The sequence below is a fragment of the Asterias rubens genome, chromosome 18 (genome assembly GCF_902459465.1).
Source record: "Asterias rubens chromosome 18, eAstRub1.3, whole genome shotgun sequence".
Lineage (NCBI taxonomy): Eukaryota > Metazoa > Echinodermata > Asteroidea > Forcipulatida > Asteriidae > Asterias > Asterias rubens.
This window is the reverse complement of record NC_047079.1, coordinates 4,778,997-4,794,448: the sequence shown is the minus strand read 5'-3', so window position 1 is coordinate 4,794,448 and position 15,452 is coordinate 4,778,997. Positions and strand designations below refer to the sequence as shown.

The 15,452-nt window shown below is 42.8% G+C and overlaps 2 protein-coding genes across 2 annotated transcripts; one reads left to right on the top strand and one right to left on the bottom strand.

Moving 5' to 3' along the window:
* Positions 1–334: 334 nt before the first annotated feature.
* On the bottom strand, positions 335–4,363 carry LOC117302606 (metabotropic glutamate receptor 5-like). Its single transcript, XM_033786583.1, has 2 exons — positions 2,330–4,363; positions 335–898 (listed from the first exon to the last, which is right to left on the bottom strand). Exons 1-2 carry the CDS (start codon positions 4,361–4,363, stop codon positions 335–337), a joined length of 2,598 nt encoding a protein of 865 aa, XP_033642474.1.
* Positions 4,364–8,312: 3,949 nt separating this feature from the next.
* On the top strand, positions 8,313–15,028 carry LOC117302428. The gene is made up of 5 exons (XM_033786371.1): positions 8,313–8,403; positions 10,327–10,577; positions 12,177–13,021; positions 13,541–13,789; positions 14,222–15,028. The coding sequence occupies exons 2-5, from the start codon at positions 10,352–10,354 to the stop codon at positions 14,570–14,572; spliced, it is 1,671 nt and encodes a 556-aa protein (XP_033642262.1). The 5' UTR covers positions 8,313–8,403; positions 10,327–10,351; the 3' UTR covers positions 14,573–15,028.
* The last annotated feature ends 424 nt before the right edge of the window (positions 15,029–15,452 follow it).

The window sequence follows — 15,452 nt, the reverse complement described above, 5'->3', positions numbered from 1 at the left end:
CGTCACTCATTTCTGAAGACTCTTGTTGATTGGCTGTAAAGCCGGATCCTGTGTGTCAAAAAGACCTTGGTTTCGAAAAGATTTGGGATGCCTTGGAATTTAACCAGGATGTACTGTTTTGGGGTTATTGAAAGACCTTTATAGGCCCAATTATCTAAATATCAGTTATGAGAACACAGGTATTTAACGATGAAATCTACACATTGACCTGAGTGAAAATAATTAACTAGTACAATGTCACAGAAAATCCTTTATGGTGCAGGCAAAGTTAAAAACAGTCAACACGAATAGTAATTAGTATACGCTTACGTGCAGCCCTCGTACAATAATATTCTTACTCCGTCGGTGCGTCACCATTCTTAGATGTACTCTGCACTTTTTCAGCGGGCACATCGACCTGTGCGGGATGGACGCGACTCGGGCGAGAAAGCATGGTCCCACCACCGCTTCGACCCCCGGCCGTGGTGACTCCCGTCCCAACACTATGCGACTGGTTCAAAGCGGCGTTCGTCTTCAAGAAGCGAGCAGCGTACAGCTTGGGCATGAAGGCGAGGCAGAGGGTGCTGTACGCATTCAGAAGGACCACCACGCACAGAGTGACCACCCTCTGGCTCGCCGAGGTTGCGGTGATGTAGACCGGTAGGGCAGCCATGCAGAAGACGAGAGTGGAGTACACATTGGCCGCGATGAACTTGGACTCGTTGTAGTTGCTTGGTACTTTGCGAGTCATCAGAGCGAAGTAGCAGCACGCTAGGATGAGAAAGAGGTTGTAGACGCAGCTGGCCGTGAAAGCATACCCTAACTGGCAGAAGAGATCGATGTGGTTGCGTGGAGGCGTGGGGATGAGGAGAGTTGGTTTCGTAGAGTGGAGTAAGATCCCAATGATGCAAAGAACCACCTGCAAGGAAAAAGTGGAAAAAAACACGAATTATTTCAATTGTCTCCAACGGATGAAAACAGTTCCATTTCACGCACGATAAAAGTGGGCCGGCATTTGGAGTAAATCAACCAAGAGGTTTCCTATAGGAGACATACAGCAGTCAAAGAGCATAATATTGTCACCTGGGCATAAAAATCAATTAACTGTCTTTTCTTCACATTAAAGTACGTTTCACGTTTCACCGCAACATACTTTCAACTACTGTCACTGTAGGCATGTGCTAAAGTAGAAGTCGCACTTTTGCCCTGTGAGACTCATTATTCTTGCACGGCAGAAGGTCGGCCATTAAACGAACCGGTGACAAACATCGAATTTTAGAATAGTTTGCTGCACATAATTCAAAATAGCGACACAGAAACAGTTTGCTAGAGAGTCATGCGCCATGATGGCATTTCGAGCTGTGCCACATCTTTGCATAGCATGCCTTGGGGTGCACCACACTACATAAACTCCCATAGCAACCACTGCTAAAAATGCTAAATTCTCAGTCACCCTCTTGAAAACATATACCAAATGTATTTTCAGACCACTATAGAATACATAAAATTTCTTTTCAAATGTTGGCAGGTAAGCAGTTTAAGAACATAAATCAAACGTTTGCGCTAAATGTCGATCTTTTGTGGAATTTGGTCCAATTTTTTTATAAAATTATTTGAGTTTGACGAGAGGGCAAAAGTGCGACCACGTTTAGCGAATGCCCAAAACTTGATCAAGACTTCTCTCATTCAGGAAGGTCAAGCAATCACCGTCGATCGAGAATACTCTTTCCTGTTTTTAAAATGTGTGGCCGTGCGACCTTGATTTTTTGCTTTATAACTCATTTTGTTTTTCTGAAGGGATTTAAACCGGTCGCTAGCAGCCGGTTGGCGCGTGACAGATACAATATAGGTTTTCTCGGTCAATTTCGGCAAATGAGCAGCCAATTTAACCACCAAGCTAATTGAATGCTGGCTAAATTGAATGCTGGCCGAATTCTGAATTTGAAACGCAGATTAAAAGTTGGCAATTTGAAAGTTGGCAGAAATGTTGAATTTGGTCAGATGTTTGGCTAACAATCGGCCGACTGGCGTGGGTTGTTCATCACAAAATTCACTCATAGGCGACGGTTTCAAGGCTTTTAAAAGTTGGAACACTCAACAGACTGGGAAAACTTCTCTAGTATTCAGTGCCCGAATTCATAGAGCTGCTCAGGCTAAAAATATATTGATAATTCTTGGATCTACGGGATTGTGGTACTTTGGAACGCTAGGTGGCAGCAGACTTACCAGATAAATTTCTATTGTTGAAGTATTTCTGAGCACGCACACAACCGATAATGTTTCTGGGAAGTATGCTGCCACCTAGCGTTCCAAAAGACACACAAATTGTAAATGACGTACTAATTCCTACCTGTATGGAGCCCAAAGTGGACGCAGCAGCAATTTGAACACGAGGACTCACAAAAGATGGCCGCTTTGTGGACTTCTTGGCCGCCTTGAAGATACGATAGATGCGGATGACCTTGAGCAGCGTTGCCGAAAAGGTCACCGTGAAACTCAGCGAGATCATAGTCACCTTAGCGTTGCATGCGGCGTCGGATGGGCGGGCGAGGGTCACTATAGCTGCAGCGTAAGCCAGGACAATGCCTACCGTCTGAACGGCACTTAGCTCCCTACTGCTACTCTTGATGATGACGTGACGGCGGTAGTGGTTCATACCGAAGGCCACCACAGAGGACAGAACGAGACCCGTGGTTGAGAAGAAAAGTACGGCAAGGGCTGACGGGCTGTCCCAGGTGGTCGCGGTCGGCACTATGGCGTTGCACCGCGTCGAATCGTGATTAGGCCAATGCGTCGACACACATTCTTCACAGACGGTACCGTTCGCGGTGATGGCATTTTCGGGACACCGTTGACACCCCCAGCAGCATTTCTCCTGTAAGGGCACCGCAATGAAACCCGGCCCACACTGTACGCGACAAGTGGACCTCGGTGGTACTTTTGAATTTCCCGCCCAAATCACCGCATCTTCGTCCAATACCAACCGTCCGTTGTGCTTCAGGGAGTCCCAAATACCAACCTGTACTGGGCGTATCTCCCCCGATATCACTTGCACGTTCTTTAATGCATAACGTCCAATCGGCTCACCGTTGCTTTCGAAACGGAACAGACCGTCGACGCCTTGAAAGTTGACACCGAGTAGGTACGGCAGGAAGAGGTCGCCCCGTGCAGTTATATTATACATACAGGGGAGGTCCCCCATACAAACATTCATCACCTCGTGAAGACCATGTGCAAAGATGTTGACTGCATTAACAACGAATACTTCGTCATTATTGCTCGGTGGTGGACACTGGCTCAGAACGGAACAGTTGTTTTGACTCAACCATCCGCTCTGAAATTCTGCGAACCATTTGCTCCCGGACGCGTCTGAGCCATTGATTGACTTGAAGTATTCCTCGAATTCATTGATTACTTGGTAGCGAATTGGTAAAAACATACCACCCACGGTACTCTGCGATAAGGCGAGCTTTTTCAGTCTGTACGCGGACTCAAAGGCAGCGCTGCCGATGAATGTGAGATTCGCACCGGGTACCTGTTGGCGAAATTTATCCAGGATAGAGTATGGAGCGCCACTTGCGGCAAAAACGATAACCACGGTGGCGAACCGGTACCTTTTTAACTTGTCCACGACTTCGTCGATCTCTGTGTCCGTTGCACCGTTGGCGATCGGTGAGGAGAAGGCCAGGCAAATGCCGTTTTTCTCGGCCAGCTTTTGCACCTCGTGTGCCCCACGGATGCCGTAGCTATCCAGCGAGTAAATCAGAGCAACGTAGTCCCATCTATAGTGCAGGAGAAGGTCAATTATAGCTTGAGCGTTAAGCTTATCCGGAGGGGTAGATCTGAGAAAGTACGGGAAACGTCGCTTGTCTGACAGCTCGTCACTAGTGGCCAAGTACGAAATGATGGGAACTTGGAAAAGACTGCCGACCATACCGGATAAAATGCTGTTGGTGCTCGACACGGGACCGATGGCGCCGAGGAACGCTCCTTTCTCCCCGGGTGAAGTCGGCGGCACATCGAGGATCTCCAACCGACCGTTGGATCGCATGAGGGACAGCACAGAGAACAGCGTCATGGACTCCGTGTAGCAGTCGTCTCGGATGTCAAAACCGAGCCGTATTTTCGGCAGCAGGTCACGGCGCTCGTTGATCTTGTTTACGGTGAACGCCATGGTCTCTGACAACTCCACGGCCCATGTGGATAAAGGGGAGTCGCACGGACCGCTGCTGCTGTGGTGAAACGGAAACAACCCACCGATGAAGAAATCCCCGGGATTCGTATAGCTGTTGTGAACAGTGTCTGGGATCTCATGAGCACCTAGGGTCAGACTGATTACTACTGAGAAGACAACGACGACAACGTGTGTACTTTCCGGCGCCATTTCTCGGCTTATCTTCTTCCAGCTAGCTACAGGTAAGGTATCACGAATGGGGGCAAAAAGTCTAGTTCACTTCTTGTGTATAACTATTGCAGGCTATAGCCACTGTCGACAGTGTACCCGGTCTTTTAAAGACCTGCGCAAACTTGTGTCACTCATCAATAATCTAAGACGATTATGCGCAAGTCTAGACAGTGAATTGATGTCGTGCTGAGGCGGGCTGTCTGATTGGCTATTATCCACAGATACAGTTATGGGTGACAATCGAGAGCTGCCACCAAACTCGGTGCCTCCATATAGACTGGTACCCTGTCGTCATCGTCGCGAATAAGATGGGCATTGGTCTTACAAAACCAATAGCTTTATTGGACATAGTAGGCATCCGTCCGTCAATACTGACGATGGACTGCGCCCGGGGGTTGTCCTCTCTCTTGCAGCTGCGGCTGTGGCTGAGAAGTCCGGTTCTTGCATGGACATAATGTATACACAAAGATGCATCGGTACCAGACTGTAATGTTGTAGCACACATGGTATTGAGTGTATAGCTTATAATATACAAGACGATACAAATTATTAATCTATGAAGATTTGTGGCCCTTTTCGAAACCACGACTTCGGCTTTGAACTCGGCTCAGGCAAGCTTAGACCTAGACTTGAGTCAAGTTCCAATCCGGTGCCATTGCCAGAAAACTGTTGTTTTGTGTTACTCTGCGTTCCCCAACCTGTTCCGCACGCCGGACAACAATAGTTCGATTTTGATGGCGGCGGGTATGCTTTAAGGACATCCCACACGAGAACGGGACTTGATTCAAGTCTAACGAGAGGAAGGAGCATGCAGCCGAAGCCTATGGAATTTGACACCTGTTGACGTCACGATGATGAAAACATTACTTATTTTGTAAGCTACAATATGCAATACGACTTGGCAGGTTCCACTAGAAATTTTGCTACCCTGTCTCTTTGCTTTGCTCACCATAGTGCAATCTACATAAAATACATTTTCACAACATGCTTGAAAAAAAAAAAGGTATTTAATTATTAAAATATCAGTGAGCCTGATATTTTTAATAGAGCGACAACCAGAAATTACAAGTCCATCTCTTCTTCGATGTTATTAGAGGCGGGGTGGGGGGGGGGGTGGCTTGGTTTATCAACTGGCCATGGTCAAGATGGCGACAGGTAAAAACAATATAATATATCAAATTAATGCTTAGATTACAGTTGTCAAATAGATAAATAACTTGATATTGGAACACCCCCCCCACCTCCCCTCTGTCACCAAGGCTATATTGGGTCTTACCGATCGTATCTTTCGAAGGTGGCTGACGTGCATGAACGAGCAATTCCCCTCAGTGTATCTTACAAGAGTTCAGGGCAGTGTATACTTGTTGTAATTGTCCATTATCCTCACTTGGTGTATTCCAAACATAGGATAATATGCATGAGAAAAAAAATTGGGAAAATATGGGCCACTTGATCATAGACATAACTCAAGTCCCAATCCCGTGTTTGTAATGCTCTGCATTCTCCAACCTGTTCCTCATTCTCGGGACCACATTTTGACGGCGAGGGCGCACTGTACTGTGTAATGCTACGTGTTGTTTCATAGTAAGTTGGGGTGATGCTTTTAGGACCTCTCACACGGGAATGGGACTTGAGTCAAGTCTAACTTGGGGACTTGAATCAAGTCTAACTTGATCATTGAAGTTGCGAGAGAAAAGGCAACCTTTTTGCAGTGTGCTTTCAGACGCATGGGAAAAACTTCGGATACCTAAATCAGGATATCTTGAGGGAACTAAAAAAAACAAAAAACGTTTTATAATAATCAGCAGTAACCTAACTAGTTTGTTTGGTTCTTTTGTGTTTTTAACTTATCTTTCGTTATCTTATCGGTCGTTGGTTCGAATCCCACTCTAGTCAATTCTTTGTTCAACCCCAAAAATGAACTTATCTTTCATCAGTGTATGATACAAATCATAGTTTTATAAACATTTCTTTATTTTTGAGTTTTCTTTTTTATCAATGTTTTGACATGTAAATTTTCCATTTTTATCTTTTTAATGGGCAAATAAAAATTACTGACATGAATGGAAAATATTAATAGCTCTCGTGTGACCAATTATGCATCCCTGTATGGGAAAACTAATGCAACGCCAGAGCAGGCCTGATTGGAAAGCATTGTTGTCAAATGAACCTCACGCAGTTAAATTGAATGAAGGAAACTTCTACACATTTAAATTTATTCGTCAAGGTTCTTTCGTGCTTTCTCCTGAAAATTAAAAAGGCGCTTGTTGAAATTCAGATAATGTGAGACATAAAAAAACGGACATTAAAACAAATGAAATCATTTAATTACTAATACCGAGCACGACAGGGAAGTAAATTTCATTAAAAAATTAGTAATTGTCGACATTCAACTTGATTACAGAAGAAGGAATAGTTAAAAAATAAGGCAAAAGTCTACCTCGGTTGACGTCACAAAATGGGATAGGCGGAGTCACCCCAGACAACGTTAATATCTATTTTTTAACCATAATTATACATCTTTACAAACCATTACCCAACGAATTATTTTATTGTTCATAAATATAATTTATACTCTAATGTTTGAAGAAAACAAAAATATATTTACAGGTGACTTTAAAAGAAATTTACATAATTTTTTATCCATTGATGCTGACAAGGGGATAACAGTAATAAACCTATGGGACGAATTGAAGGCTGGATAATCCCCGCGACTTACATCCTCGAAAATAAGATTGATTGATATAGAATAAATAGAAAGATTTCTTGAAGGTAGGGGTGGGCTCCTTGGGGGAAATTTGACTTCACATGGGAGGGCAAGATGGAGAATGACTGTGGAGATTGCCAATTATCTTCCAAGGATATCGTTGACGTTCGGCTAAAACAATATTTTGCTTCATTTATTCAACAGAATCAGTGTCGGAGGACATGTTTGCTTACGTTGTTTAAACTCACCAAGGGATGTAGATTTATAGTTACATCGCATTACAAATTTCTATTGTGTTGCAATCTTCTTCGGCACGTTCCCGAATTGAGGCACAGTTACTTTTAATGTGAAGGAACATTACAGAATTTGTTTTGCTAGCAAAAAAGTTGCTGGCAGTGTAAGCACTTTATCTAATCGTTACGTTACTTCAGAGGGAGTCGTTACTACAATGTGTTATACTATCAACAGCTCTCCAATGCTCGTTACCAAGTCAGTTTTTAAAGTCACCTGGAAATAGAATTTGTTTTTCTTCAAATATTAGAGTATATGTTTTTGAACAATAAAATAATATTTTGAGTAATTGTTTTTAACTATTTTTATGTTTTAACAAATAAATAAAGTTGTGTTGGGCAGACTTTGCCTCGATCGAACATCGAACACACGTACGTGCTACATTCAAAGTCCTAGTCGTGGGTTTGTACGTTTCAAACAAGTTTTTTTCTTGCATTTTTTCCGGCAATGTCGACCAGGACGCCATCCCACCAATTTTTCCAGCTAGTGGGAAGGTACATGAATTACATAAAGAACCTAAAGGAGCATTTGCCTAACGTGAAAAAAAAATCAGGTATTTTTTCAACTTTGAGGGCATGTTTTTAGCTTGAGGCAAGCGTCACTATCTTGTGTTGGCACTGCATGCGATTCATCGCGCCTCGATTGACGTCACGATTGACGTCACGGGCTTATTTTCAAATTTGTAAATAACATGGAAACTAATTGTTTAAACCTTAGTTAATTGTTTTTTCATATTCCCTCATCAAAACACATATTTTAGTGTCAAAAGCTTTATTTTGACAAAATACCACTTCCAGGTGACTGAATAATTACCAAACGTACCTTCCCTTTAATAGATTGTGTATAATAACAAATCTATAGCATAGGACTTGATTCACGTCCCCCGCGCGCAAGCGCAGCATGCAGCCGGCAGTCGTCTCACGTGTTTGAGTCTTCAAAGTTGCAAGTGTCAGATTTGTCCAGGTGTGAGAATTTCACGATCTACACGGCATATTTCGGCGTCTGGCAATCGTCCCTGCTGGTAAGAAAGTCAACTTATAGATCAGATCATCAGTAAGGTAGACGATTCACGTAGAAATGAGATTTATTTGGGGGTTTCTAAAAAAGAAAGTTTGTTGTCTTATGTCCTTCCTCACACCGGTTTATTGCTCCATGCTCACACACACTCACAGTATGCAAAGCCCCTAGGTCTGGGGGCGACCGCACCGCTGCTGCACGTGGAATGTTGTGACCATGAGTGTGAAGTGATCCATGGAGCTGAGGTAGAATTCTACCTCTATGAGTGATCTAATCGTGTTTCGTGGGGGTCTACTTCCTGGACTGTGTTCACAAAAAGTGTGACCTTGTACATTCTTTGAGTATTCTGGCAGGCAAGATACTACCTCTATACTATATACTACAAGTACAAAGGTCCTGGGAAAGTTGACATTGTGTCATAATTTCCAATAAATCCAAGAGTTATGAAAGTATAATAAAGCTGGCTTTTTTTGAGATATGCCCCCCCCCCCTTTCATCATATCAAAAATTGATAAGAATTATACATTGCAATCTCCATAAAATATAAGATTTTATGTTTTCTTCCGTTAGGCTGTGTACAAATCGTGCCTGCAGGAAGTCCGGCTTTGTGGCTCTTTTGTAAATGTGTAACTACGTCACATCATTTCTAGTTCTACTTCCATGTCTATACTGATAATGAGGAAGTCCCATTATTGTTCATGACCTTGCATGCCATGGTCACCCAGCTGGTGGTGTGACTTTTGTTTTTTTTGTCATTCTTCGGATATTATTTTACACATGTGAAAAGAAGAGCAAAAAAATAGTCATTTATGGCATTTTAGTCCAAGGGTGACCTCAAAAAGACAAAACGTTCTGCATCTTGTATGTTGGCTTCAGATCGGTTGCTATGGGTTATAAAATACTTGTTTAGAAATATTAATGTGGTTTGTTTGTTGACATGATTTCAAATAACTTAGAATAATGTCTCATATTTTAGATCCCTTGTTATTGTGTGTTTTTTGTGTAATTTTATGACAGAACAATGCCTGCTATTTTGTAGGACAAAACTTTTGACTACTCAAAAAGGCAGAGTGTTTCGCCGGTTTTCGGTGTACTTCAAGAGGAAAATGTCAAGTTCTTTTAACCATTATTTTCACTATAAATACAATTACCGCATGCTCCACACATAGTATTTTATACATGTGAACGTGCATGTGTTATGTGCATGAACAAATCTTAAATAGCAAACTTAATATCAGAGGTGAGAAGGCAATTTGCCCTTTAAAAGGAGAGCTTATTTGGTAATTTTGTTTCCTTAAACTTGAAATGTTTCTAATTCTAAAACATGCTTGCAACACAAAAGAGAAAGGTCCCTGCTCCATGGCTGCACTTTAGACCACAGCCTGTGACCTCACTCATTTACTAAAGCTGAGCAGCCACATGGAGCCCAAAGTCACAAAAATCTGAGATTGATCTTAACTGTGAATCAATCTTAATTGCTAAGCAAAGTGTGATGTCACAATACAAAACACTAACATAGTCATATAACAGCTCAGCTCATTTGAAGATGAATCTTAAGTGCTTTGTGAGTTCATGGAGAAAAGGTGAAGCAGGCACAGGGGTCGAAATTGCCACTAGCCCGCTAGCGCAGGACTACCAGATGTACAGCCGCCCTACCTCTAGAAACTATAAGGCCCTGCTCATGGGGTAGCCTTATAGTTTCTAGAAGTCTAGCCGCCCTAGGCTACTCACTTTTCCATTTCGCTAGCCCGACAGGCTAGCCGAAAATAGTGCAAAAATCATATCACAAATGATAATGAACTGTGCCAATGGTATTGTAAAATGTAATACTTTCTGTGACCTACATTGAATTTGTTCCTTGACTCAAGCCCAAAATAGACAAGTAGACATATTTTATGGGTTTTTTTCTTTTGTTATTTTTCTTTAGCATTTAAGAAGCTTCTGCATTCAAGATGCCAAAGCAAGAGGGCGGCAAGTCGCCACAGCAGGGCCAAACAGCGACGTACAGTATGGAGTCCCCAAGACGGTCAGCCAGGCAAGTGGAACGTCGCAAACGGAAACTCGAGAAAGCTGTGGAAGAAGAGAAGGGTGCTGCAGAAACTAGCGAGAAGAAATCCAAGAGAGTGCCAAAAAAGAAGTCGAATCATCATCGTTCTGGTGCTAAGACCTCACGAACAGGTAACCAAAGCCCTTTTTACACTGTAGGGCCTATCTCTTATCCCAGTAGAATACAGAGATTGATGGTATAAAACATTGTGAGAAACGGCTCCCTCTGAAGTGCCATAGTTTTCGAGATAGAAGTAATTTTCCACGAATTTGATTTCGAGACCTCAGATTTAGAACTTGAGGTTCCGAAATCAAACATCTAAACACACACAACTTCGTGTGACAAGGGTGTTTTTTCTTTCATTATTATCTCCCAAGTTAGATGACCGATTGAGCTCAAATTTTCACAGGTTTGTTATTTGATGCATATGTTGAGATACACCAACTGTGAAGGCTAGTCTTTGACAATCACCAATAGTGTCCATTGCCTTTTAAAAATAATTGTACACAGATGACTGGTCATGGGAAGAGTAACTTTAATCCTGATTGCTCTAATTTGTCAATGAACGCAAGTTGCGTACATTCGTACAGGCCCTTGTTGGGTATTTTCACACAATGAAACAATAGACCCAACAAAGTTTTGACTTGTTCAACTTCAACCCCGAAGAGAAAAGGGAATAATAGAACAACAATAAGGACCTCGCACACCTGGGGGTAGGGGATGGGTGGTACAAAGTGTAAAACGGGGATAATAACAAGGGAGGACAATACAGTCACTGTTGGGTGAAATCCCCCATTTGGAAAGTGTCCCCAAAAGACCCTTCCCATGAAATATGTAAAGTGCACGTAGCTAATGGGTGCGTGACGCAGACGCGATTGCGCGTCTGCTTAGTGCACAACTCTATGGCGTTTGCCAACCAACAGGGTCTGTACGCATGCGTGGATGTAATTAGCATATTTCATGGGAAGGGTCCATTGATTTTACCTTGGTGGACTTCATAATTAGAGTGTCACGGCCGAGTGGTTAAGAGCATCGAATTCAAGTTCTGGTGCTAATTCACCGGAGTGTGGGTTCGAATCCCGGTCGTGACACTTGTGTCCTTGAGCAAGATACTTTACTATAATTGCTTCTCTTCACCCAGGGGTATAAATGGGTACCTGCGAGGGTAGAGGTTGATATTGTGAATGAAAAGCTTTCGGAGCGCCACGGCAGCTCGGGGCTGTGTACTCCCTAATGGGAGCTGAGAAAGATTAAAGGGATGTTTATTGGCCCAATGACCAGGGGACTAATGTAAAGCGCATTGATACGGTTTATTGTGAAATGCGCTATATAAGAACTTGTTATTATTGTTATTATTATTAATTTGGCAGCACTAGGTTGTATACTCCACAGGGAGCTGAGATGGTGAAAGGAATGAAGTAAATGACCCATTGACTAGGAGCAATAATGCATTTCTTTTGAATTGCGCTATACTGCCCCCCCACCTCTACTGTCTGGTTACATCATTGTTTCTACTTTGTAAGTTGTGTACAAATCTGCAGTTATTCTTCACATTTTTACTCTTGCCAATGTTAATCACACCCTTAAAATTGAAGGTTTGGAGTTTGTTTTTCTTTATCAAACAAGGAAAGTATTTCAGTCAGAGTTCTACACCATTTTCTTTATCACTTTTGTATTTCATGACCATATCATTTCATCAACTTGTGTGTGTGTCTGTTTTATCGGAACAGGAAAATACAAACCGTACACAGCTGACAGCGTCTCCGCTAAGTTGCGCAAAGAAGGCAACCTTGCCTATGGGTCGGCCTTCAAGGAAGGCATTCCTTCAGTAGTGAAGATGGCCAGGTTAGAGAAGTCTCTCCATTTTTACATCCGAGCTGCAAATGAAGCTGATGGGCCGACTCGGGATGGCGACTGGTCATCAGCGACAAAGAATTGTGGGATGGCCACCAAACGCATGGCCCAGGAATGCCCTGAAGACAATGAGGAGCGCCCCTTCAACAATACCTTGTGCTTCTACAGGAGATCATTGAAGTATTTGACCCAAGCACTTGCCAGAGGCTCCAGTTGCCAGGAGCATCAATGGGAGGAGAATTTGAAAGAGGAGATTCAAGACGTCTACCAGGACGTCATGGAGGTCTTGAGCGATTTTGACGACAAGAAAGACTTTCTCAAAGAGCTCTACCAGCTTTCCAACGTGATGTCGCCTGGAGTGCATCTTGCCAAAGCCAAGCTCGACATATGCACCACACTCTTCAAGGAGTCGGTAAAGTTCCTTGAAGTTGAGAACTTCAAGGACAGTCTGAGGTGCCTCCACGACATTCGTCAGCCAGTCGAGGAGGCACTTCAGATGCTGCGCAATAGATCCATCTCGCATGATCCGGAAGCCGTGGAACTTACCTTTGATCTTGAAGTGGTGAAGCGTGACACCGCTTACCATATCTGCACCTCCGAATCAATCCAGGCCAGGAAGTGCGGAGAAAAAATGCTGAAGCAAGTTCTGGGAAGTGAGGAATACTTAAACATGGATGAAGTCTTGACAACGCTGGATTGGTTCAAGGAAGCTAGCCTCAAGGTAAATAGAAGACTAGTTGGGCTTATGTTCTCGCATGAGCACTATATAATCTCTAATGGTAATTCACAATCTGAGAAGCATGACAGTAAAAAAGTACCCTTCTTAAAGGCAGTGGACACTATCGGTAATTACTCAAAATAATTATTAGCATAAAACCTTTCTTGGTGACGAGTAATGGGGAGAGTTTGATGGTATAAAACATTGTGAGAAACGGCTCCCTCCGAAGTGCCATAGTTTTTGAGAAAAGAAGCAATTTTCCACAAATTTGATTTCAAGATCTCAGATTTAGAACTTGAGGTCTTGAAATCAACCATCTAAACACACACAACTTCATGTAACAAGGGTGTTTTTTTCTTTCATTATTATCTCGGAAGTTCGATGACCGATTGAGCTAAAATCTTCACAGGTTTGTTATTGTATGCATATGTTGAGAAACACCAACTGTGTAGGCTAGTCTTTGACAATTACCAATAGTGTCCAATGTCTTTAAGGCCTGCTGTGAATGTTATTTGTTGACAGGCAGCCGAGCTTGACCTTGAACAGGAGGCAGCCGCCCTGAGCTTCCTTGGGCTCATTCATCAGAAGATCCTCTTCTCCACCACCCGGAGCAAACAGTACTACAAGAGGTGTTTGGAGCTCGTGGATGCAGCTAGACCAAAGACATTCCTGACTCAAGAGTGGTATAAGCAGTGTGTGGAAGGGTTTATGAAGATCCAGGAGAAAGAGCGCATGAGGGACGAGGCTGCACAGCAGAAGATCAAAGATAAGGTAAGGTTGTGACAAGGGCCCTATTTTATAGAGCTGCTTTTAAAAGCACAAAAAGAAGCTAAGCACAACAGAATTACGCTTACCAGAACAAGGTTTCCAGCCAAACTACCATGTCTTTGTACACATTGTGGAGGAGCTCCTGCTCATCTCTGCTATAGCAGACAATTGCTCAGGGCCCAATTTCATAAAAAAAATAATATCGAAGTCTTATATAGCGCACTTATACCAAACAAGGTGCTCAAGGCAATGAGTATATACCAGCTTTCTTAAAGATAGGTTAGTGCAGTGATGAATTTTGAGACCCAAGGTGGGATTCAAACCGGAGTCCATAGATGTGAAAGGCACGACATGATGTCACTAAACCGACCCAAAAGCCAAACTTACTTGTGAGCATTGCACTTGTCAAACACAAAATCTTGCTTCACTTCACAGATTCTTGAAAGTTTGAAAGAAGAGATTACAGCCTTAAAGGAAGCTAACCTGAAAGGTGTCTATAGCCTGCTGGAGCATCTCTACAAACACCACGTGCCATCCAAGACGCCGAAGTTCACCAGTAAACACCTTGAAGACCTTCAGAAGAACGTGGATGAGCCTTTCACTATGACCGCGCAGAAGCAACGCAAGAAGCTTCTTCTCAAAGCTTGTCAAGACTTCCATCCAGACAAATTCGCCGGAACAGTGGGTGAGAATGAATCCCAGGAGGACCGCGACAAACGTAAGGTACTCCACGAGGAGATCACCAAGATGATCACTAAGTACTACGAGCATCTTAAGATGTGTTAGAAAGTTTCTCCTACAGGCTGAGAAAGTCTTTTTTATGAACTTCCAAGCAGTATTTTTATCAGGTGAGGCTTGCGGTAGCACCACTCTTTTGAGCAGGTTCTGAGAAGAGACGGTGGTTTTTATGCTAAATCAGTTATTGAAAAAATGGGAGACTCTTGGGGACACAAGGGCAGGCCCAATTTCATGACCCCGCTTACTGGGGAATTTGTTGTGCTTACACCCTACCATGGTGTATAGGAGGCCGTTTTATAGGGCGCCAACAAAACAGGATTCTATGGTAAGCAGCGCCCATGAAATTGTCCCCAGGTGGCAGAAGACAAACTTGGTAATTCCATTCTTCTTGAAATGTGCGCATGCTCAGAACTTGCTACATCAACAACAGAAGTTTACCTGAGCCAATTTCATAGAGCTGCTTAAAGGAACACGTTGCCTTCTTGGATCGGTCGAGTTGGTCTGTGAAATGCGTTTGTAACCGTTTTTTATATAATGCATAATATGTGAAGAAAGATGTTGTAAAAGTAGAATACAATGATCCACACAAACATGCCTCGAAATTGCACGAAATTTCAAAATTTTGATTCCCATAAACGGCCGACCGTGTTAGTTCGCACAGTAAAAGGAAAACCACGCAATTTCGAGGCAAACTTGTGTGGATCATTGTATTCTACTTTTAAAACATCTTTCCAACCATATGTAATTTATAAAAAACGTTGACAAACTTTTTATAGGCCAACTCGTCAGATGCAAGGCAACGTGTTCCTTTAAGAACAAACATTGCTAAACTATTTTGTGCTAAGCAGAAATGAGCATGATATTGGTCAAACATATTACATGTGACATGGTATTTTGTATGCTAACCTTATCAGGTAAGCATACTTTT